Below are 24016 nucleotides of genomic sequence, written 5' to 3' on the forward strand. Positions count from 1 at the left end.
CCTCCTCGTCTCCGCTGGGGGTTCAGGCGAACCTCTCCAGCCGCTCCTCGTTTCCGCTGGAAGGTCCAATTCGCCGTCGCCTGGTCCAGCCTCTGCATCAGCCTCTGCATCAGCCTCTGCATCTGCCTCTGCATCGGCTCCGCCCGCGCCTGGTCCGGCCCCTGCATCGGCTCCGCCCGCGCCTGGTCCGGCTCCGGCTTCTGCTCCGCCCACGCCTAGTCCGGCTCCGGCTTCTGCTTCTGCTCCGCCTACGCCGTCGCCTGGTCCGACTCTGTTGTCTGGTCCCACCTCGTCTGGTCCTGTGCCCACCAAGCCTCGACCGGTACGCCCGACGCTTGAGAGCCGCCGTCTTCCACGCGGTCGGCCTCCGGACCCGCTCTGTAGCCGCCGCCGTCTTCCACGCGGTCGGCCTCCGGACCCGCTCTGTAGCCGCCGCCGTCTTCCACGCGGTCGGCCTCCGGACCCGCTCTGTAGCCGCCGCCGTCTTCCACGCGGTCGGCCTCCGGATCTGTTCTGCCGCCACTGCCACTTTTCATGTGGCCGGCCCCCGGAACAGCCACGCTGAACTTTTCTGCTGTCGCCCCCCTGAGTTGACCTTCTGCCCTTTTTGGACTTTGCTTCCTTGTTTTGACCTGTTTTGTGTATTTGTGGACTTGGTTTTTGGTATCTTGCTCCTTGTGTTTCGTTTGGTTTCGGTCCCGCCGTCCTGGTCCCCCGCCTCCCGCCCTGGGTGGGTTGTTTTCTGTTTTTTCTTGTCTTTTGGTTCTTGGGTTTGGGCTGTCGGGGCCAGCCCTTGAGGGGGGGTGATGTCATGGTCCTGGGCCACGTTGGCCCAGTATTCTGTGTTTTTGTACTTTTGTTCTTTCATTATGCCATGATTCCTAGGTTCTGTTAAGATGTCCCTTATTTTGGTTACCCTCTGTGTGCTCCTCTGTGTATCTGTGAGCCCTCGTCTCCCCTCCTTGTGTTTTATTCCATGTTTTCCCCAGCCCGTTATGTCTGTGCTCTCTCCTCCTGTCTGAACCTCTGTACTTCCTGTCTCCCGTCAGTGTTGCGTTTTCTCCTGCCTTGTCTTGTTATGATTATCAGTGTCACCTGTGTTCCTCGTGTGCTCCCACTTCCCTCGTTAACCCTCTGTGTATTTATGTCTGCGTCTCTTTCAGTTCGTTGTCGCGTTCTCCCTCATTCATGGCCGTGTGTTTCTCTGTGCATTAGTGTATTATTTCCCAGTGTAGTTCCTTATCAGTTTGCTTCACCGTTTTTCTGTCCAGCAATAAAGCTGTGTTTTGAGTTTATTCCTGCTTCCGTGAGCTTGCGTTTGGGTCCACTTCCTGCCTGCCACACAGCCGGTGTTCATGACACATGTAGTCAGTTGGTTATTTGGATGTTTGTCCAGCTGGATTTTGATAAATGTTCTTTGAAAAACTGCTGAGCACAAACTGAACCTAAGAAATGTTCCTGTTAATGGAGACTGAATGAAAAGTCAATATTAATAATGATAATAAAGATCGGTTTAAGTGCTGACCAGGATGAAGAGAGTTGAATTCATGAGTTTCATTCTGGTTGACTCCATGATTTGTGGAGGAGCTCGGACTGTGACTCTCAGACTGGATCCACTTAAAATGTTATTACACATGTTTGTGATGTAAATTGTTCCAAAGAGTACACACATATGTGTAAATAATTAAAGTCCATGTAGTAAATAAATACAATGAAATCTCAAGGCTGTCAAGGGATTCTAGAGAGAAATGTGCTGGTCAATGCTTGGTTTCAGTCGCAGGTTATGGGTCTTACAACAGGACAATGACCCAAAACGCACAGCTAAAAACACCCAAGAATGGCTAAGAGGAAAACATTGGACTATTGAGCATCTTTGGAAGGAGTTGAAACATGCAGTCTGGAAAAGGCGCCCTTCAAACTGGAAACAGCTGGAGCAATTTGCTCATGAGGAGTGGGGCAAAATACCTGCTGAGAGGTGCAGAAGTCTCATTGACAGTTACAGGAATCGTTTGATTGCAGTGACTGGCTCAAAAGGTTGTGCAACAAAATATTAAGTTGTGGGTACCATCATTTTTGTTGTTACACTATTTCCTACCGTACATTACTAAATCTCCATTTGCACTATTTGCCTATTTGCACTACTTTGCCTGGTTTACACTCAATGTCATTTACCCTTACTTGAATATTGTATATTGTATATTGTATAGCTTTTTTTGTTATACGTAAAATTGTATTGTATTTATTTAAATTTTTACTTTTTAATTATTTTACTTGCATTTTTTAATCACTCTCTTATATTTAAATGTTCATTTGTTATTTCATCTAGGGTTTGAGAGTAACGAAATTTCTATTCTCTGTATGTCCTGTACATGTGGCAGAATTGACAAATAAAGCTGACTTTGACTTTGACTTTGATTTTTGTCCAGGCCTGTTTCATGCATTTATTTTTTAAATAATTCTGTTGAAGCATGTGTTATATAAATAAAAATATAAATATATATTGTTTATATATTGTTTTATGTATTTTAATAAAGGCCTGTACAAAGCAAAACCAGCTGTGAGAGAGAACTAGGTCAGGGGGTGACAGATCGCCTTAGCAACAGAGGCTTAAGTTAGTGGAAGTTTAAAAAACAGGAAGTTTAGTGCAGAGCTGCAGAAGCATATTAATAAAATACAGGAAACCAGACAGAAAAAGCGGAACTAGTAACACAGAAGGAGTTGTTTTTATCGAAACTTTGTGTGAAAATAACATCTATATCAGCGGTCCCCAACCTTTTTTGCGCCACGGACCAGTTTATGCCCAACAATATTTTCACGGACCGCCCTTCACGGAAAAATACAACAAAATAAAACTAGTACCGGTACTGAAAGAAAGAAGAGTTATTCATAACACACGTGAAAAGACCCAGGAAAACCGAGTTAACGATAAAAACGATAACAAAATAAAGTTGAAAACCGATAAAAACCCTGAAAACCATACATTTCACACCTGAGCCTCAACTCTCGCGGCCCGGTACCAAACGACTCACGGACCGGTACCGGTCCGAGGCCCGGGGGTTGGGGACCGCTGACCTATATGATACACATTATGGCTTCTAATGCTAGAGATCTGCAACTGGTTTTGGGCTGTGCATGTCTCTCTCTTCCGGAAGATGATTGAATTAAATAATTATAAATATTTTGTCATAGAGTTTATAGAGTCATGTTATCTCTATTCAGTAAAAGAATGACAAGAACCAGATTTAATACATGGTTGAAAAGCAATGTCTGACTTTCATTGGTTAAGATTTATAGAATTTGTATTTACTATTACTTTTATCAGATTAAAGTTATTTCCCTGACCATTGTGAGTTTTTCTTTTATTGACCAAAGGGTACCAACAATTGTGTCCATGTCTGTATATACAAATATGTGAATTCACAGGAGAATTCATTCCTGCCCTGTTTCCATGATCCGGTTTGTTCAGTCCTGCTGTCAACGTCTGATTATTGAGTCATTCACCAACAGTCCCTGTAGGAGGTGTGGTCCTGTGGCTGTGCCGTGTGTGAGGTGGAGGATGAGGGGACATGTAGGGCAGTAACCTCCTCATTCACTCCTCTTTTCCTCACGTTATAAAACTCTCAGATTAACAGATGACAGTTATACAGCAGGTTTCTGGTGACAGAATGAAGATCATCATGTTTTTCCCACTTCTACTTCTAGTCTGCTCTGTTTCAGCAGATCAGACTGAGACTGAAGTCCAACAGTCCAATACACAGGACATCAATGCTGTGCTGAGAGAGCTGACTGCCTCATTGGCTGTGCAGAATGAGAGGATCACTGTCCTACAGAGAGAGAATGAAGGTACAGTTTCATACATCAATGTTACTTCAGAAATATCCAGAACATCAGAAACTGGAATGACCAACATTCATGGTTATGTGTTTTCTTATGAGACTGAATATTTTTATCACAGAAATATTGGAGCAGTCTTCAGACAATTAATGATGCAAGAAAACAAAATGTTTTAAAGAGCAGGTAAAGAAGCTTAAAGAGGTGGAGACAGAAAACTGAGACTGATCAGCTGAAGCTGCAGTCAAAAGAGATTGTAGTGAAAGTATCACGGAGCTGTAAATGTATCCTCCTAATGATGTATGATGTTAAAATATGTTGTTTTACATGTTTGATTGTAAACTATAACACTTTGAAACATCTTAATATTTTATAGCAGAACCACAAAACGTTTCCTTTCATCTCAGGATCAGGAACTGACTGGAATGTGTTTATAATGAAACAGCTCACAGCTCCTCTTCATGGCAAACACTAGAAACCAAATATTGATTTGATTTAGATTTCTCATTTGTTCATTCACTAAATATTGTTAATTGGTGAAAATAAATGATTAACACTTCCATTTTTGAAAGTATTATTTGTTTGCAGCATTTTTATCACCTGCCTAAAATGTTTGCACAGCACTGTATGTGTATAAATGTCACATCTGTATATGTGTATGACATGATATCGATGATTATGCCATCGTGCAGTAAAGGGGACGTGTGCTGTATCACAGACACAAGAAGATGAAGTTGTTTCACTGACTCATGTTGTGGAGGGTAAAACAGTCGTGCCTTCATTTGACAAAACAACAACATTACTGTTGTTGAATACATAGTAATTCATTTATGGAGGCAGCTTTTCTGAACAATGTTTCATTTCTTCAAAATGAGATCAAATTTACAGTGAACACATGCTTGTCTCATTATTCAGTCTGTCGACTACATGATGTCACATCATACAGGGAATTGAATGTATATGAATTTTTAAACCTTTAATGGAGAGAAAAAACAGTCAGAATCAGATTGTATTTTTCTCTCAGGCATTTTATTGGAGGAGGGACAGTAGAAGACAGGAAAACACACATAGGCAGAGTCAAACCCAGATCACTTTTACAGTCTTTATCGACATCGATTGCTTGTTGAATGACATTTAGTGGCCAACTTTTACATACAGTCTATGAATCGTGCCTGAATAAAGAAACACAGAGTGTCGAACTCCTAGACTGTGGATAAAGATGACAGAGTTTAACTGCACAAATTTCAAATGAGAATCAGTTTGTTCAGTGATGCAGTCAAACAGGTCTGCTTCTTCAACCATTCTCCACCCAGCACCTGTAGGAGGTGTGGTCCTGTGGCTCTACAGTGTGTGAGGTGGAGAATGAGGGGACGTGGAGGAGACCACTGCTCAGTGTAGCATGAACAGAATGAGTCACAGTTACTTAGAAACATGTGAATCCCTGTGCGCTGTCAGTGAGATTTTGTTTTCTGTTCGTGTTTTTCTCAGAACAAGCAGCAAAGTTGGAGAGTCAGAAAACTGAGATCGACGAGCTGAAACAGGAGCTACAGGGTACTGTGTGGGAATCTGAAAATAGAAATGCTGAACTCTTTCTGTATTTGTCACATTTTCACATTTGTGTAATTGTTCTGAAGATGCAATGGACATGATTATTTTTCAGACTGCCCACAAGGGGGCAGTCACAGACTGTGTTTAGTGCATATGGAGCATTTAAGAACTGGTTGAGCCATGCTGTAGTCTCTTCTTTCAGGGCTTCATCACATTAACAGTTGACTGCTGCTTGTGTCTCTGTGTGCGTCCAACTGTTCATTAAGTCGTGCAGGCTCTGAATGAGTTTTCAGTTTCTAGCGAACTTTAACATGCCGTATAATATGGGGAGGATTTTGTGTCATGCTAGCCTGCTACATCAGCTGTACATTGGATATAGCTACTAAGTTGGCATACAGTAGCTAGCTCATGCTGTTGCATCCTGATTTATTATAACTTATACTTTTTCAGATTTTTCAGAATTACACACACATATTCTCTGTGCTGCATTAAAGAGCAGTAAAACTGTCGACTGTGTCACGATTCTCTGTCTGCATTAAGGCTTGGGCTAACATAGGGAGCACTTTCTAACCAATGCTCACTGTGTGGTTATCACCAAATGTGGCCTGCATAGTAGTGTAGAGCATTCACCACAGCACTTAATGTTTGACCTTGAATTCAGAAATACAAACATAAACAGTAATCTGGTCAATTTAATTCTGGATTTAAGACACTGATACTAAAAACTTCTTCGATCAGCTCAAAATCACTCTTTAAGCTTCAGAGCACACATTAAGTTCATTAGTGGATCTAATTTACTGAATGACATTAAACTGAGTTCATGTTTGTCTGAAGCACAAACCAAGATGCAACTAAAACACGGAGTAACACAGTTTGTTGTCTTGGCAGAAGCTACAAAGTAACTTCCTGTCTGATCTAAAGGACGAGTTTGGGATCCTCAAAAATAGATTCAATCAAATTCCAGTTTCCAATCACAGAGTTTGATTTCTTCTGTGACAATGAAATGCTTTCAACTGTCAAACATTTCATTGAAGATTAAAGTTTTTGTCATGGTCACTTTTTTGGGAAGAGTCCAACTCTAAAACAGAAAGTTGAAAATAATGACATTTCTCTCTGTCTCAGTCAAACAGGTTGCTTTCTCAGTCTCTCTGCTGGGTCAAGGCCGTGGAGACACTGGACCCTATAACGCAAATACTACTCTGATCTTCAAATGTGTTGTCACAAACATTGGAAATGCATACAACCCACACACAGGTAATAACACTGAATGTCACTTCTCAGCTATGTTGATGTCAGGCTGATGTTCCAGATGTTCTGATTTTCCATTTAACAAAAACAAATGTCATGCAGGTATTTTCACTGCACCAGTGAGAGGAGTCTACCACTTTGAGTTGCACATGTTTGGATATGGAGACATTCAGACAGGTGGTGTGTTGTTCAAGAATGGAGAGCTCATTTGTATTGCATATGAAGCTCCAACATCTGGTCGTGTGAGTGCATCTAATGGAGCCTCACTGCTTCTAGAGGTTGGAGATCAGGTGTCTGTACTTCTCCATGCTAATACAAGGATACATGACAATCATAACCATCATACCACCTTCAGTGGTCATCTGATTTTCACCATGTGAGAGGTGTGACTGCTCCAACACTTCCTGTTTGGACTGGAAGTAAATCACCTGCTGGAATCAGTTTCTTGCTCTCTCTCTCTTCCTGGTTGGGTTCTAGTTTTGTGTTTATTTGTTTCTACGTCTCCTCTGATTCTACTGACTCAGATAATTTACTTCTTCTTGTGATCTTTGATTTAAATAAATCCAGTTAAATGCTCAGTGATTCTCTTCTCTTTGTCCTGAGTCGGCTCTTCATAAAGTGCTGCTCCTCGATTAGGCAATGACTATTTTCTATACGTTGGTAAACTGCATTATTTTTTATTGGCTCCACTGTCCTGTGTTGGTCAGTCTGTTATTTTGGTGACTGCTGGCCCACATGTTTGCTTTTAACTGGAGTCTCTAGTAATAAGTTTAGCAAAATCCAACAGTTACTCTTTTTTCTCTTCTTTGATAATCATGCAGATATTTTTCTTAAACACTTAACAGATGTTAAACTTAATCTGACTATCATGATAAAAATGTAAACAGCTGATTTAGTTTGATATAAAATGTGTGTCAGTGCTGTGGAGGAATTTCTAGAAGCTGAAATGTTTCTTTATTTTTCATCTGTATCTGAATCCAGACACAGATAACTGACTGTAAACTTACTCGGGTTCATTTCTTTCAATTCTTTAGTTTCAAAATAAAAGCATCATTGAACTAACACTGTGGATTTCTTTACATGTGTTTCATACATACAGCAGAGATCAAACCTACACATGCTGGGAGTTACTATCCAAGGTAAAGTGACACCTGGTGTGTAGAACAAAGAGCTGCTTTTAAAACATTGTCTACAGTAATGCTGACAGCTCTGTGAGGATGAACTCTGACATGATCCGGGCCATGACGAGCACACCCTTAGCTACATTATGATCTCAATAAACACCTCAAACAACAACATGAATAAAAATATAAACAAAAAATTTGGTTCCATAAATATTTGATCAGTTTTCTGATAAATGACTGGAGAAAATTTCAAAAAGTGCATTTTGGGTAAACGTTCAATGGTCATCTGACCATATAAGACACGTGGATGGCGGAAATAATAACCATGTGCTTCCTCCTCCTCCTTTTAGTGCACAAAATAGTGATAATTTGGCCTGGGGGTGCTGTGGAGCAGGCAGAGGGAGGAGCCAAATGCAGGACTCAGTAGGTAGAAGTTAATCTTAGAATGCAGCTTTATTGCAAGAAACAAGCTGAATAAACAAATAACCTAACAGGAAATGATTAACTGACAGGGAGACACACGGATAGACGGATACACAGCCTGTGACAAAGATCAAAGGGAAACTGAGGACTTAAATACACACAAGCTAATTAGGGAAACACAGCTGGGAAAAACAAGACACAGCTGAACTACGTCAGACTGATGTGGGAGATAAAACTTTAAACTAACACTGAGACTAAACAACAAGTTTTTGTCAAAGACAAAAGTGACTAAACATGGGAGACCTAACAGAAGCACAGACTGGGTATGAGACACATAGAGCAGGAAAAGCTTGCCGTGAGGCTGTCCACGATAGCCCCAAGGCTCCCTCATGGACACCTCTCAGAATTATGTTTTCTAGCCTCTCCTCCTCTAGTTTAAATGGAGTGTAAAGTATGAAGCACAAAGTGCTGCAAAGGAGAGCTTTGGTGGTTTCTCTGAAGACTTGATAGCATAATAAGTAATGTCTGTGAACATGTTTGTGTTGGAGTCGTGTCTTTACTTCCTGTCTTTGTCTTTCTTCCTTTGTGACTGTCTGTCCCTGTCACAGATGCAGCGGCAGACATGTTGAATTATAGAAGAAGAGGACTCAAAAAGCCTTTATTTAAGGCAGATCAATACTGCAAACGGGAGGAACAGTGAAAATAAAGTAAATCCATACTGGGGAAAACTAAGCATGAACTTATAACCTGAGGGTGGACCAGAACCAAGGAATGAGGAACCAGGAAACACAAAGAAAGGTGACAGAGGTACCACTGAGGCAACATGGGGAAGACACGCAGCAGTAACACAGACAAACCAATGACAGGAGGAAGAAAACACAGGGCTTTGATAACCAGCACTCATAGTAACACAAACACTAAATCCTCCTTCTCTTGTGCTGTTTTGTAGCAGTGTGTACACCTGAGACTGTCACCTGTCTGTCTGTCCTGCACTCTCTCTCTGTTTCTTTCTCTCTGATTGTGGAATAAAAGTATGAACATGTATTTATAAGTTACACTTGTGTTTGAATCCTGCAGCTTATCACACATTTGATTTCCATGTGTGACAACTGCAAGTGTCCAGAGTGAGGACAGACTGAGGGACCCACTGCTGCACATCATCTGTGAGGCTTTGCACCCCTGATGATCCACCAGGACAAACTCAGCAGTGTGTGAGGAAGAGGAGGAGGAAGAGCCAGCAGCAGCTGACAGATGGAGAGAATAGACAGACTGTTCCCTGTTTGTGAAGGACTGCTAGAAAAGTTTAACATAACTAATTGTCTGTCCTGAATCAGTCTTATTAGGTAATGTTCAAATAATGTTATCATTCCAGTGTTTTCAGTGTGGGAGAAAGTACTCAGGGCCTTCAAGTTACACACTATGAAAGGCAGAGACAAGTTTAATATTCAGAAACCTAAAGTGGAACAGCTGTGTTATCAGCTCTCAGTTTGGCCTTTGGTTTATCTGCGGTTCAGTTTAGAAAAGAACAAAAGCAAATGACTGAATCAAACCAGTTTAAATAACTACATGGAAATGGTGAAGTTGACCAAATCTGTGGGATCTTGCAGAGATACAAACTGTACACTCATTTTAATCGACACTGTGAAAGTTTTATATTTACTTGGTTGTATTTCAGAAGAACGTGAGGACTGATTAATAAGCTGGCCCGTCTTGAGGGTCTGGGAATCTAAATGGGTCAATCTCAATAAGTCTCCCGCTAATGGTGAGTGAAAGTGACTCAGAGTTATGAGAATGTTAATCATAGAAACATTATCATTATTTTTGATGGTATGTTGTGTGTGTTTATTTATTTTAAGAGATGGCAATATTTGATGTGATGACAGGCATGAATGACTTTTATTCTTTTATTATTATTATTATTATTATTATCATCATCATCATCATCATCATCATCAGTAGTAGTAGTAGTAGTATTGTTATCTCTGTTTATTTGTGTCATTATTGTCCTCAGGTGATGGAGCAGCAGGTCAGCATTGACGTCTCTATACCAGCTGAAAGTTGATGACACAAAGTGGTGACAAACTGTCTACAATGAGGCTACTATCAGCTGCAGCTCTTTGTCTGACTAACAATGGAACATGCTTTGTAGACCATTGAATTCATCCTGTGCTGACCATTATGACATTTGTCAAATGGAGATCACACAACAAACATGACTTACTTGATGCTGACAATGTGAAGGCTTCACTCCACTCTGTTGAAGAATATGAGTCATCTCTGCGTCGACTCTTACACATGTAGTCTCCACTGCTGGACTCAGAAACTCTGAATGTCACATCATTATTGTGTGTCCACTGTGTGGGTGTGCTGGGTCCTCTCCATTCATACTCCCACTCAGTGGTTTCACCTCCTTCCTGCACCTCACATGTCAGAGTGATCGTCTCACCTCTGAATATCTGAGGCCAGTTGGGTTGTTGTTTTACAACAACTTTATTGGAAACTGTTTACACATATTAACAGTTGAGATACAAATAGAAACATGAAATCAACACAGAAAACTGTATGTTTGATAATCATGAGTGAATGTATATTTCAAACTAAATGACTGAACTCACAGGTTATCTCAATGGTGACATCATCACTTATATCAGTGTAGTAAACTGGGTTTCCTCTTGTTCCTCTGCAGCTGTACTGCAAGTTTAATTACAAAGATTTTCACCTATGAAATACTCAGCTAGTAAAAGTCTGTAATTGGATTATATCTGGTCCTAAAGAAAACAGGTAAATGATGAGATGTCTGACAGGTCGTGTGTTTTTCTGCCAGACCTTTATTTACACACAATTGTTCTAAACACAACACAAATGCATCAAAGTCTGAGAGTCTTACATTTCACCTTCCAATCAGAATCATATTGAATATAAACCAAAGTGAACTCAAATAATATAAATAAAATCCATACAGCCATATCTAATGTTATTTGTGCACAGATTATTATTAGCATATTCAGTTGCTCAGAGATAATAATTACACTCTTGCTTCCCACGTAGTTCGACAGGAAAAACATTCCTGAAAAACTAAGGCTTTAAGCTTAAGAACACACACACAGCTGCTACAGGCAGCTCAGGCTTGTTTGCTGAGCTAAGTTAGCTCCTACTGTCTCAGCTGCAACATGTTACATTTCAAAGCACAAAATAAACAAACAAACCAATAAACACAAATCCCAACAAATCATGAAATTGTATCTTGATGGAAACCATGTCCCACACCATCCAACCTCCACTTATTACAACAGAAATAAACACAATAAGATTTTAATACAAAGATGAACCATATTATCAGTCTTCCAGTGCTGACATTAAACCAAGAGCATGTCATTGTTTAATATAACTGCTGTTGATCTGGATGCTGGCAGTTCTCTAAATGTTGTCAAAATGTTCTGAGTTGGATTTTGTTGCTGACGTTGTTCGTGAGTCTTGAGTTTTGTTGAAATAATCTTTTTATGGACCTGAAACAAAATCAGAACAAATACGACTTCAAAAGTGAAAAACAAAGAAATAATGGTGCCAAATATGTTTTGATGCTTTCTGACCTTTTACACTTTCACTCTTTAATCACACAGAACTGATCTCATCAGGGAAACTTACACTTTCTCACATTTTAGCTGCATGTGTTTGAAATCTAAAAGACTCATTATTTTACACCACAACAGCAACAGAACGTAACAAAAGTAAATCATATAAAAAGTGATTCAGCTCATCAGCTCCACAAAACTCTGAAAGTTTAACAAGGATGTAACACATTTTACTGCACATGCATGCATGTCACTGTGATGAATAAAGCGAAGTTTAATAAATGAAATGAAATGTATCTTTTCTGTTGATGATGATTAAAAATAATTACTCTCAGCCTAATGTGGCAAAACGGAAGATATCAAAGTGATTTCCTTTTTCATACACCTGCTTTAATATGTGTATCGTATTCATGGTGTGATTTTTAAGGTGTAATAATGTGTTTTAAGGCTCTTGCTGTACTGTTTTCTTTTAGGTCTCAGGGCAGAGGACCCAACAGTGACATATTATCGACTGAAAAACAGCTCAGTGTGTCTGAATGTCAGGAAACCGCCACCATATAAACATGGTTGATGGAAATTAAACACAATAATTATTGCTGATGATACAGAAATCAATCCAATATACAAAGACAGAGTGGTTTATAGTGCTGGAAACCTCTCCTTGTGTATTAATAACCTGGCTGATACAGACACTGGGATATATGAAGTCTCATACCGCCAAAACTTTATTACAATGTCAGAGAAACATCAAGTCATTGTTCAAGGTAAGTCATAATGAGAACTTTAGCCTGTGCACAATTGTGACTGAAAGAAAAACAGAATCTGTCATTGTCTTTAACCACAACATCATATATCCTACAATTTAAGAATCATCCAGGTCATTGTCAGTTCTCCTTTTTGCATTAAATCATTAATTTATCTGTTTGGCTCAATGTTACAGATGTGGTTCCCAGACCTGTCATTATAATGTCAAAGCTTGGCTCCAACCAGTCTGCTGGACTCTGCAGTATCACAGTAAACTGCTCCATCCAGGATTATTGGCTTTGGTCTGTTTGTGATGAAGACGGCTGCAGCACATTCCAGTGTTAGGGGAATTTAAACGGGTGGATTTAGTGGCAGAAACACACACGGCCACAGGATAGTGGTGAAGCAGATTTATTTACAGCGATAGGGGAATATTTACAAGGGAAGGGGCTATACAGTGGCCGGGAAAATGTGCGAGGAGACAGAGCCGAGGGGATGAAATGGAGCCGAGGTATGCTGGAGGATAGATGGCGCACCGGAGCTACTTGAAACACCGAAATACAGGTATGACAGTGGTCACAAGCCGGCGCGAGGTAAATCTCTGTCACAGATCCAAAGAGGGCCAGCACACAAAGAAACAGGCAGGCGAGCAGGCGGGGAGACAGGCACTTGTGGAAACGACAATACTCCGACACCAGACGTCCGTCACTCAGCTCCATGAATGCTCCCACTGATGACGTCCGATGCGTCGCAGGTGTGCCAGAATGCCATCAAGCACCACCCTGCCTACCTGTGCCGAAAAGGGAAACAAAACCCAGGAACAACAACACGCATGCCCACCAACTCCTAATACCCAGAAATCATTCAGTGAGGTCAACATCACCATCTTCACTGAGAACAGAGCTGTGGTCTGCAGAGGCAACAACCATGTTAGCACAAATAAAGCTCCTGAAAACTTAACACTGTGTAAGTATTAAATATTAATTAAAAATAACAGGCTGTTGATTTTATTTAGACAAATACATTAAATATTTTCATATATTGTTCCCTGTAATTTAAATAGTTAAATGTCTAAAAAGAAATGTTCTCATATCTTTACCCTGTTGTTTGTTATCATAAAAGTCATTTTATTTTTATGTCTGAAAAGAAAAACAAATACTAATTGAAACTATGTTTTCATATCTGCAGGTTTTAAATCTAATAAAGATGAAGAGAAATCACAACAACTCATACTAAAAGGAAGACTTATTCCTGTTTCTGTATTAATTATTCTTGGAGCATTTTCTTTCTTTTTAGTTAAAACAAAATACAAATGCTACCAGGTAAGATGTATTTGGTAACAGATATTGATCATATAACCTTCTCATTCCAAGTATTAGGAAGGTTACTTCTGGTACATGGTGTGATAATATGACTGAATACATATTTTTACTTCATTATTTCCATGTACAAGCATCTAATGTTCAGCCCATAAGAACACTGCCATTATCTCAGTCTAGAGTCTCTTCTACCAATGATCCTGACCCTGTTTATGAGAGCGTGGACATCTTTCAGTCCATACAGACCAGCAGCCCAAGAGAGGAAATGATCTCCATGGAAAGCCACAAAGCAGATACCATCTACAACTGTCCAGAAGTGACGGCCACCATGGAGGAGGCCCTCCAAACAGACTGACTCAGTTTACAGCATGTTGTGGAAGCCAAACAAATCTGCTACATACACAGAACCACCAAGAGGTCAAACAAGATCTGTGAACAGAGGGAAACAAAAGGAAACAGAACAGAAACAAAAAAAAGAAACTGAACATGTTTTTTTTTATTACAGACAGATACTCCAAATAATGACTAAAGCACTTAAAAAATAATAGAAACCCTCCACCAAGGTACTCTGGTCAGTATTTACTTTATCTTGTATATATTACTTTTGTTTTCTTTGTTCTTTTTAAACATACTTTAATACGTTTGTAGAAACAAGTGTAAAAAAAAATACAAAGTACTGGATTTTTTTTTCATTTTTCCTCTTGAAACCCATTTTGACATGTTTGGCATCATTTCGACTGCAAATGTTTGTTTGTTTTATATGGATATATTACATGTGTAGCATTCATTTCATTGTTCAGTGATGAATTTCAAGTGAAAGCTTTTGATCATAAATTTATTTTGTTTTCCAAAAATAATAGTTATTCAGAAACAGTTATAACCTGTTATTGTGATGTACATAACAAAGTCATAATAAAATGAATCAGTGGTACTTAAAAAGTGCCCCATGCCAACATGACCTTGGTGGATGTAAGCCAACTTTTAATGGGCTGTTAACACGACGCCACTCTACATCCCTACAAAGTTTTATCACAACTCCATTTTTTCAGCTATCATGTTTACAGAGAGAAGAAAACACAAACAAGCGCTACCAAAAACTCATTTATTCCAATCATTTCATTTTCAGCTCATTAATATTTAGCATAAAAGAGACAAAGAAATGCAGCAGGGTGCAAGATTGTAGCAGCCAGGGCATACATAGAACGCCATAGCCTTTACTGCTGTCACGCTGGAAACAATTAAGTTAAATATTAATTCAGTCACATTTTGACATCCTTAACTTTCAAATCCTATTAAATGTTTCTTTTCTTAGTCCACTATGCTGATGGTAAGTCAGACCCATTAAAAACACACACATATATATATATATATATAAAAAAAAAACAAAAAAAAAACACCCAGCACGCCCCTGCGGGCGGTTTATCCTTCAAGCTCGGGTCCTCTACCAGAGGCCTGGGAGCTTGAGGGTCCTGCGCAGTATCTTAGCTGTTCCCAGGACTGCGCTCTTCTGGGGAGAGATCTCCGATGTTGTTCCCGGGATCTGCTGGAGCCACTCGCCTAGCTTGGGAGTCAACGCACCTAGTGCTCCGATTATCACGGGGACCACCGTTACCTTCACCCTCCACATCCTCTCGAGCTCTTCTCTGAGCCCTTGGTATTTCTCCAGCTTCTCGTGTTCCTTCTTCCTGATATTGCTGTCATTCTGAACCGCTACATCGATCACTACAGCCGTCTTCTCCTGTTTGTCTACCACAACTATGTCCGGTTGGTTAGCCACCACCATTTTGTCCGTCTGTATCTGGAAGTCCCACAGGATCTTAGCTCGGTCATTCTCCATCACCCTTGGGGGCATCTCCCATTTTGACCTCGGGACTTCCAGGTTATACTCGGCACAGATGTTCCTGTACACTATGCCGGCCACTTGGTTATGGCGTTCCATGTATGCCTTGCCTGCTAGCATCTTGCACCCTGCTGTTATGTGCTGGATTGTCTCAGGGGCATCTTTACACAGCCTGCACCTGGGGTCTTGCCTGGTGTGATAGACCCCAGCCTCTATGGATCTTGTACTCAGAGCTTGTTCTTGTGCTGCCATGATTAGTGCCTCTGTGCTGTCTTTCAGTCCAGCTTTGTCCAGCCACTGGTAGGATTTCTGGATATCAGCCACCTCCTCTATCTGCCGGTGGTACATACCGTGCAGGGGCCTGTCCTTCCATGATGGTTCCTCGTCTCCCTCCTCTTTCTTGGGTTTCTGCTGCCTGAGGTATTCACTGAGCACTCGGTCAGTTGGGGCCATCTTCCCAATGTATTCTTGGATGTTCGTTGTCTCATCCTGGACTGTGGTGCTGACACTCACCAGTCCCCGGCCCCCTTCCTTCCGCTTAGCATACAGCCTCAGGGTGCTGGACTTGGGGTGAAACCCTCCATGCATGGTAAGGAGCTTTCTTGTCTTTATGTCAGTGGCTTCTAGCTCCTCCTTTGGCCAGCCTATTACCCCAGCAGGGTACCTGATCACGGCCAGGGCGTAGGTGTTGATGGCCCGGATCTTGTTCTTACCGTTCAGCTGACTCCTCAGGACTCGCCTGACCCTCTGCAGGTACTTGGTGGTTGCAGCTTTTCTAGCGGCCTCTTCATGGTTCCCATTCGCCTGCGGGATCCCCAGGTACTTGTAACTGTCCTCTGTCTGCAATGTTGCCTTCTGGTAAGTTCAATCCCCTCAGTTCTGACTACCTTCCCTCTCTTTGTTATCATCCGACTACACTTCTCCAGCCCGAACGACATCCCGATGTCATTGCTGTATAGCCTGGTAGTGTGAATCAGTGAATCGATGTCTCGTTCACTCTTGGCATACAGCTTGATGTCATCCATGTACGGGAGGTGGCTGACAACTGCTCCGTTCCGTAGTCGGTATCCGTAGCCAGTCTTGTTAATGATCTCACTGAGGGGATTCAGGCCTATGCAGAACAGCAGTGGGGACACAGCATCTCCTTGGTAGATCCCGCACTTGATGGTGACTTGTGCTATGGGCTTGGAGTTGGCCTCTAGTGTTGTACGCCACATCCCCATTGAGTTCCTGATGAAGGCTCTTAGGGTCCTGTTGATCTTGTACAATTCTAGGCATTCCAGTATCCAGCTGTGGGGCATTGAGTCATAGGCCTTTTTGTAATCAATCCAGGCAGTGCACAGGTTGGTCAGTCTAGTCCCTTCTTGGGGTCCTTGGGGATCAGGACCGTCCGACCTTCGGTTAGCCATTCCGGGTGTCTCTCGCTAACTAGCAGCTGGTTCATTTGTGCTGCCAGACGCTCATGGAGTGCAGTGAGCTTCTTCAGCCAGTAGGCGTGAATCATGTCACTGTGGATCCATAGGTCCCTCATCCAATTCATGTAACCCCTTCCGCCAGGGTTTCTTGTGTAGCAGCATTCCAACAACGCCCTGTTTTCATCTCTTGCCCACCGATGCCTTCTTGTTCCAGTAGCCCACTTGTCGTCAGGGTGCCCTGGTTCCTCAACACCTGACGCGGACCTTGTTGATCCGGGCGACATCCGAGCTGGCATGCCTTCATATTTATCTGTCTCGCTCGTGTCTGCGGTAGGCTCGCTTAGCATAGGGGGTCTAGCCTTAGGACGCCCCAGGCAGGAATCAAACTTGCGATCCTCTGCTCCAAAGGCGTGTAGTCTAACTACTACGCTATCCAGCTGCTTGGGGTCCCTGGGTGGGCCATCTGTACACATATATACAGATATATATCTATATCTATATATACAGATATATCTATATCTATATCTATATCTATCTATCTATCTATCTATCTATCTATCTATCTATCTATCTATCTATATATATATATATATATATCTGTATATATATCTGTATATATATCTATATATATAGATATATATCTATCTATCTATCTATATATATATATATATATCTGTATATATACCTATATATCTATATATATCTCTCTCTCTATATATATATATATGTATATATATGTATATGTATTTGGGAAGTGTAGTCAAATGGTAACGAAGAGAGGGAACGTTGTCAGAGGTGAGGGGATAAAACAACCAGAAGGCAACATTGCAGACATTAAGGACAGCTACAAGTACCTGGAAATCCCACAGGCAAATGGGAACCACAAAGAGGCTGCTATGAAATCTGTAACCACCAAGTACATGCAGAGAGTAAGGCAGGTTCTGAGGAGTCAGCTGAATGGTAAGAACAAGATCCGGGCTATCAACACCTACGCCCTGCCAGTGATCAGGTACGGAAGGAAAGAGGCTGGGGACCGGCAGATAGAGGAATTGGCTGACATCCAGAAGTGCTACGAGTGGCTGGACAAAGCTGGACAAATTGACAGCACAGATGGAATGCTATAACCAAGTGGCCGGCATAGTATACAGAAAAATCTGTGCTGAGTATGGCCTGGAAGTCCCAAGGTCAAAATTTGAGATGCACTCTAGGGTGAGAAACACTAAGCTAAGATCCTGTGGGACTTACAGATACAGATGGACAAAACAGTGATGTCTTACCAACCAGACATACTAGTGATAGACAAGCAGAGGAAGACGGCTGTAGTGACAAATGTAGCGATATCGAATGACAGCAACAACAGGAAGAAGGAACACCATCAGGAAGATGTGGAGGATGAGGGTAACAGTGGTCCCAGTGATAATCGCAACACTTGGTGCAGTGACCTCCAAGTTAGGTGAGTGGCTCCAGCAGAGCCAAGGTACAACATCCGAGATCTTTGTCTAGAAGAGCACAGTCCTGGGAACAGCTAAGATACTGCACAGGACCCTCAAGTACCCAGCCCTCTGGTAGAGGACCTGAGCTTGAAGGAGGGGAAAAATATTTAACCTTCAAGACCTGGCATCCACATATGTGGACATGACATTTTGGGTTGTCTAGACCACAATATTAAATTTTGCTCTACAAGGCCCTGATATCCTCTTCTCAGAAACTACATCAGGTAAAAAGATAATTCTTTGTTTTTACATTCATAAGGTCCCAATCAGCCCACATAGCAAAGAGAAATTAAAAATGCATATGATTTCATTTATAGTGATTCTTAATCAATGCATGCAATTAACAATCCTATAAATGGAAGTGGGATGCAGATAGCATTAGGTACCCTAGGGGTGGTAATACACCCTGACTTCACCAAAATGTTTGATGCCAACTATGGCCCACTGAATGAATCCATAAAATCTGATACACAAAGATGGAATACCATTCCTTTTCTGGACCTGCTCTCTAGGATTGAATCAATTAGGTTAAACATTCTTCCCCAATGGCTGTATTTGTTTCAGTCCCTACCGATTCTCATACCACAAAAAACAATTTGTGGCGAGGGATAGAAAGTTGTTGAGATACATTTGGAATGGGAAAAAAGCTAGAGTTAAATATAAAACCCTCCAACTAAAGAAAGATAAGGGAGGTTGTGGACTTCCTTGTCTACGAGAGTGTAACTGTGCAGCTCAGGTAAGACCATTGATATGTCTCTGCTGTGTATATTACACCGCGGGACGGAAAGATGTTGAAGGAACAATTGTTAAAGGAGTACCAGTTACAGCCTTAATATCGGACATAAAACTACAGAACAAAATACACCTGCCAGATGAACCCATACTACAAGTAGTCAAAGGAGTTTGCAAAGAAAAGCGTCTGGACTTCTTTAAGTTGCTTGAAGACGTTTCACCTCTCATCCGAGAAGCTTCTTCAGTTCTAAGGTCAAATGGCCGAGAGTCCCAGATTTAAACCCAGTGGGAGTATCCCCCCAAAGAGGGACAAAGGACCCCCTGGTGATCCTCTAATCACATGAGCCAAGGTGTGAAAACGGGTGTGGGACCTAATCAGCCAGGGTTTCGGGTGAGCTCATTGTGAAACCTGGCCCCACCTTGTCATGTGAATTCCTGAGGTCAGATGGCCCAGGATGTGAGTGGGCGTTAAGGCGTCTGGGGAGGGAACTCAAAACTGGATTATAGATGGCAGACAGTTGGTGTCGTAAACCACCGCCTCTGTTCAAAGATGGTCGCTCACAGTGGACATAGATGGCCTCTTTCACTCCTCTTTCAAACCATCTGTCCTCTCTGTCCAATATGTGAACATTGGCATCCTCGACAGAGTGACCTTTGTCCTTTAGATGCAGATGAACTGCTGAGTCTTGTCCTGTGGAGGTGGCTCTTCTATGCTGTGCCATCCGCTTGTGAAGTGGCTGTTTGGTCTCTCCAATGTAGAGGTCTGGGCATTCCTCGCTGCACTGTACAGCATACACCACGTTGTTCAGTCTGTGTTTTGGAGTTTTGTCTTTCGGGTGAACCAGTTTCTGTCTGAGTGTGTTGCTGGGTCTGAAGTACACTGGGATGTCATGCTTGGAGAAAACTCTCCTGAGTTTCTCCCAACTCTTTAGCTAACTTAATAACTTTAGCTAAAGTGAATAGTTAGTCTAATTCATTAGTGCAGCATTACTGGATCACCTCTGTTTGAAGTGATATAATATGATATACAACTATCACTGAAACAGCAAACTTTGTAAATAAACAACACTTCTCATTCTCTAAACGTTTGGCCACAGCTGTAGATTACACTATCAGTGCTTTTTCACTCTTGACAATAATTACATTTCTAAATTCTCTTTGTGCATTTACAGGTAAACAATATCTAATATTTTATCTAAATGACTGCTTTGTCTTTGAAAAGGTGAAGAGCCTGAGGCCGGTGACACTCCAGTTTTGCTCTAAGTGAGGGCTCGCAAAATTTCAAAATCTCTGGTAGCCCTTCGGGCAGGCACTCTTCAGTTTTTGGTAGCCCAAAATAAATGTAAGTAGCCCGAATAAAAAAGAGAACAATTTTTTGATTGATGTTTTTTTTTCCTTTACAATATTATATATTAAAGTATAATATTGTGAAGGGAACAAAGCATCAATCAAAATATTGTTAAAATACAAATTACAACAATTGTATAAAAATTACAATCATCACCTCAAATACTTGGTTCTAATTGAACAGAAATTTCTATGAACTTGTCAGAACTGTGTAGAACATGAATCAGTCTGTGTCAGATCCTCAGGTAAACAGTATCTAATATTTTATCTAAATGACTGCTTTGTCTTTGAAAAGGTGAAGAGCCTGAGGCTGGTGACAGTCCAGTTCTACTCCAAGTACATCCTTACGGTGGCTCACAGGACAAGGCTACATTCCTGTCCTGCCAGAAGAGAAGAGAAACTTCAGTCTTCATGTAGTTCAACCACACCTGTCATATTCCGTATGACAGGGGTCTCAAACTCCAGTCCTCGAGGGCCGGTGTCATGCAACTTTTCCATGTGTCCCTGGTGCAACACACCTGAATACAATTAGTAGGTTATTAGCAAGAGTATAGAACTTGACTGCATGCTGAGGTGGCAACCCCTAACCCTACCTACTCAAGTAAATTTAAGTAAATATATGTATTTGGAAACATATACTTCTAAAATACTTTTATTGCACCATGTTCATTCACTCATGAGCTGCTGTAACGTGAATCAAATGGCTGAATTGCCAACTCACCATGCATTCAAGTTCTATACTCTTGCTAATGACCTACTAGGTGTGTTGCAACAGGGACACATGGAAAAGTTGCAGGACAGCGACCCTCGAGGACTGGAGTTTGAGACCCCTGCTGTATGGTATTCATGCAGTTTTCTACCCCACAGTTACAGCATGTCTGACTGCCTGTTCAGCATATGCAAAAATATATGAGTTTAAGCATGTGATGACAAAGGCCTTCCATTATGCTGTTTGTCATCACATGTGACAGACATCTGGATGATCATTTGGAATAAACAAAAAACTAAAAACTTGTTACTTCATCTTTTATCTTTATTATTATTATTATTGTTCTTATTTTACATTTTTCATTGTTAGGCATTAGGTTTATTTATAGTAGTCCTTTCCAACTTCTTTCCCTCTTCCATGTTACTGTGTCAGCATCTATTTGGGGTTGGGAGTGGAACAGAAAGTAAGGAAATCCAAAGTGCCATTAAAACCAGGAGAGGTTCTTATATTTCAGAAGAAGGGATTAATTCAAAATAAATGACCTCAATGCCATATTTTATTTAGGAACCCTAGAGAGCACTTTGCAAAATAACACATTCTTATAATTTCACCCTCAGATGAGCCAAGCTACGACTGTCAGGGAAGGTGATGTAGGTACAGAGCATGTGAGAGTGGTTAAGTTAATGTCTCTTGTCTAGATGAAGGCACAAGAGGGATCAATGGCACGGCGTAGAGATTCAGTATCTTCAGTCTTCAGTGGACACTCCATTTCTGGCACAAAACACCTGTAAAAGATGGTCGATTTAGGAGGTGACCCGACAACTTCAGCCTGTCAAACATAGCAATGGAGCAGTATGTTAAAAAAAACCCAACTAATTAAGCATGCACTCAGTACCCTAAGAATTATTATGATAGTTAAACACAGTGATGGTCACATATCATATCACTTCAAACGGAGGTGATCCAGTAATGCTGCACTAATGAATTAGACTAACTGTTCACTTTAGCTACAGTTATTAAGTTAGCTAAAGAGTTGGGATGCTGTGTAAGACATAAATAAAGCTAAAATACAAAGGTTTGGACACTGTTTTGCATGTTTCCCTACTGTAGGGGTCTCTGCAAGCATACAGGGCTCTGACAGGGTACAAGATGACAACTTCAAACACAGATTTCTGCCCATACAGCACTGTCTATATTAAAGCGAAGTGGGAAAAAGAAGGTAGTCTGATCATTACAGACAAGTTTTGGGGCAACATATGCAAGATACAGTGGGACACAACCGGGTCAAATGTTTGGCGTGAATTTTGCTGGAAAAGCATCCTGAGATTCTTCATCATCCCTGCTCAGAAAAGGTATCGGGGAACTGGTGACACTTGTTGGAGATGTGGGGGAGATGGTGCTAACCATTTCCATATCTTTTGGGACTGCCAAGTCATTCACCAGTATTGGTCTCTAATCTATGAACATCTACAAAAAGTTTTTTCATTTGTTTTTCCTTTAACCTTTGAGACCATATTTCTGTGTAACATACCAGTGGATAAATTGAACTCCACTGATAGAAGACTTTTGTATATCCTACTGGCCACGAGTCAGTAGTGAGTGGGGTCCATAGGGACTAAGTAAAGCACTATACAATTACAGGCCATTTACCATAAAAAAAAAAAGGCCCTCACGAGGAGATGGCTCAAGCCTGTTAACCACCAACGATAAAAGACTGGATATATTTTGTACAAGAGATCTATACAATGGAAAAATTGTCATTCTTTCTTAAAGTGCAGAGGGATACCTGCTTTATAATATGGTCTAAATGGACTGAATATGTTAAGCCTGTGAGGTGTGATTTTCTATGAACCATCACACTTTATTATTGTTATTATTATTATTATTATTATTATTATTATTATTATTATTATTATTGTTTTGATGCACTGATTTAAATACCCATGTTAATAACTTGGCTGCCCTGCTACACCCCTACCCAAGTTTCAATGGGGTTTTCTTTGTTTCTTTGTTTGATTTGTTTTTCTTTTCAATTAATGTTATTTTAGTTTTTTAAATTATTATTATTTACTTTTTTCCCTATTTTTGGGGGTCATTTTCCAATTATAAGTTTAAAAATTTGAAAACAAAAGCAATGTACAAAGCCATACTGCGTGCTTTCTCAATAAAAGACTCAATATTAAAAAAAATGCATGCCATGAAAGGTTCTTAGGAGGATAATATACAGTTACTGCAACATAAATAAGAATTTAATACAAAAGTAGATGGTTTCATCAGTCTTCCATCAATGCTGAGTTTAATTCTTCAATATGATCTGAAACTCAGTGATTTATGCAGTTGCAGAAATGTTATCAAACATGGTGAAAGTTCAGTTATTTATTTTATGTTCTTGTCCACAAGTTTCTTTGTTAATGTCCACGTCCTCTTCCTGAACCTGAAACTAAATCAGAACAAATAAAGTGTAAAAACAGAAACAAATATATAATGGTGCTGATGTTGTGAGTCTGCTTTGTGAACTTCTATATTCATATTATGAAAAAACATATTTATTATCCTTTTTTTCCTGGTTTTAGATGCACATGTTTGTGAAATTTCCTGTTATTTTTATTATTTGGCTAAACAAGCAAAAGATTGAATCTAAATAAATAAAATGAATGAAAGTCATTCCAAC

General features: G+C 40.8%; 1 protein-coding gene, 1 long non-coding RNA gene and 1 other non-coding gene across 4 annotated transcripts; 2 read left to right on the plus strand and 1 right to left on the minus strand.

Moving 5' to 3' along the window:
- The first annotated feature begins 3561 nt into the window (after positions 1–3561).
- LOC100692859 (complement C1q tumor necrosis factor-related protein 3) lies at positions 3562–7691 on the plus strand. The gene is made up of 4 exons (XM_003460225.5): positions 3562–3843; positions 5320–5382; positions 6502–6633; positions 6730–7691. The coding sequence occupies exons 1-4, from the start codon at positions 3633–3635 to the stop codon at positions 7005–7007; spliced, it is 684 nt and encodes a 227-aa protein (XP_003460273.2). The 5' UTR covers positions 3562–3632; the 3' UTR covers positions 7008–7691.
- A 1946-nt stretch (positions 7692–9637) lies between these two features.
- LOC109194436 (uncharacterized) lies at positions 9638–10863 on the minus strand. 2 transcript variants are annotated; one of them, XR_002061650.2, is made up of 3 exons: positions 10790–10860; positions 10396–10674; positions 9638–9677 (listed from the first exon to the last, which is right to left on the minus strand). It is a non-coding gene; the product is annotated as an uncharacterized LOC109194436 (transcript). The 2 variants fall into 2 exon arrangements; XR_003217491.1 differs by lacking the exon at positions 9638–9677 and having other exon boundaries at positions 10464–10674; positions 10790–10863.
- On the plus strand, positions 9684–10540 carry LOC112844750 (uncharacterized). The gene is made up of 2 exons (XR_003217499.1): positions 9684–9936; positions 10186–10540. It is a non-coding gene; the product is annotated as an uncharacterized LOC112844750 (long non-coding RNA).
- Positions 10864–24016: the final 13153 nt, after the last annotated feature.

The sequence above is a fragment of the Oreochromis niloticus genome, unplaced genomic scaffold (assembly GCF_001858045.2).
Source record: "Oreochromis niloticus isolate F11D_XX unplaced genomic scaffold, O_niloticus_UMD_NMBU tig00001146_pilon, whole genome shotgun sequence".
In the NCBI taxonomy this organism is placed as follows: domain Eukaryota; kingdom Metazoa; phylum Chordata; class Actinopteri; order Cichliformes; family Cichlidae; genus Oreochromis; species Oreochromis niloticus.

Excerpts from the sequence above, each read along its gene's own strand:
- LOC100692859 (XM_003460225.5), top strand. The coding sequence starts at position 3,633 with ATGACAGTTATACAGCAGGTTTCTGGTGACAGAATGAAGATCATCATG. Across the intron at positions 3,844-5,319 it reads CCTACAGAGAGAGAATGAAG|AACAAGCAGCAAAGTTGGAG; the intron begins GTACAGTTTCAT and ends TGTTTTTCTCAG. Across the intron at positions 5,383-6,501 it reads GCTGAAACAGGAGCTACAGG|TCAAACAGGTTGCTTTCTCA; the intron begins GTACTGTGTGGG and ends TCTCTGTCTCAG.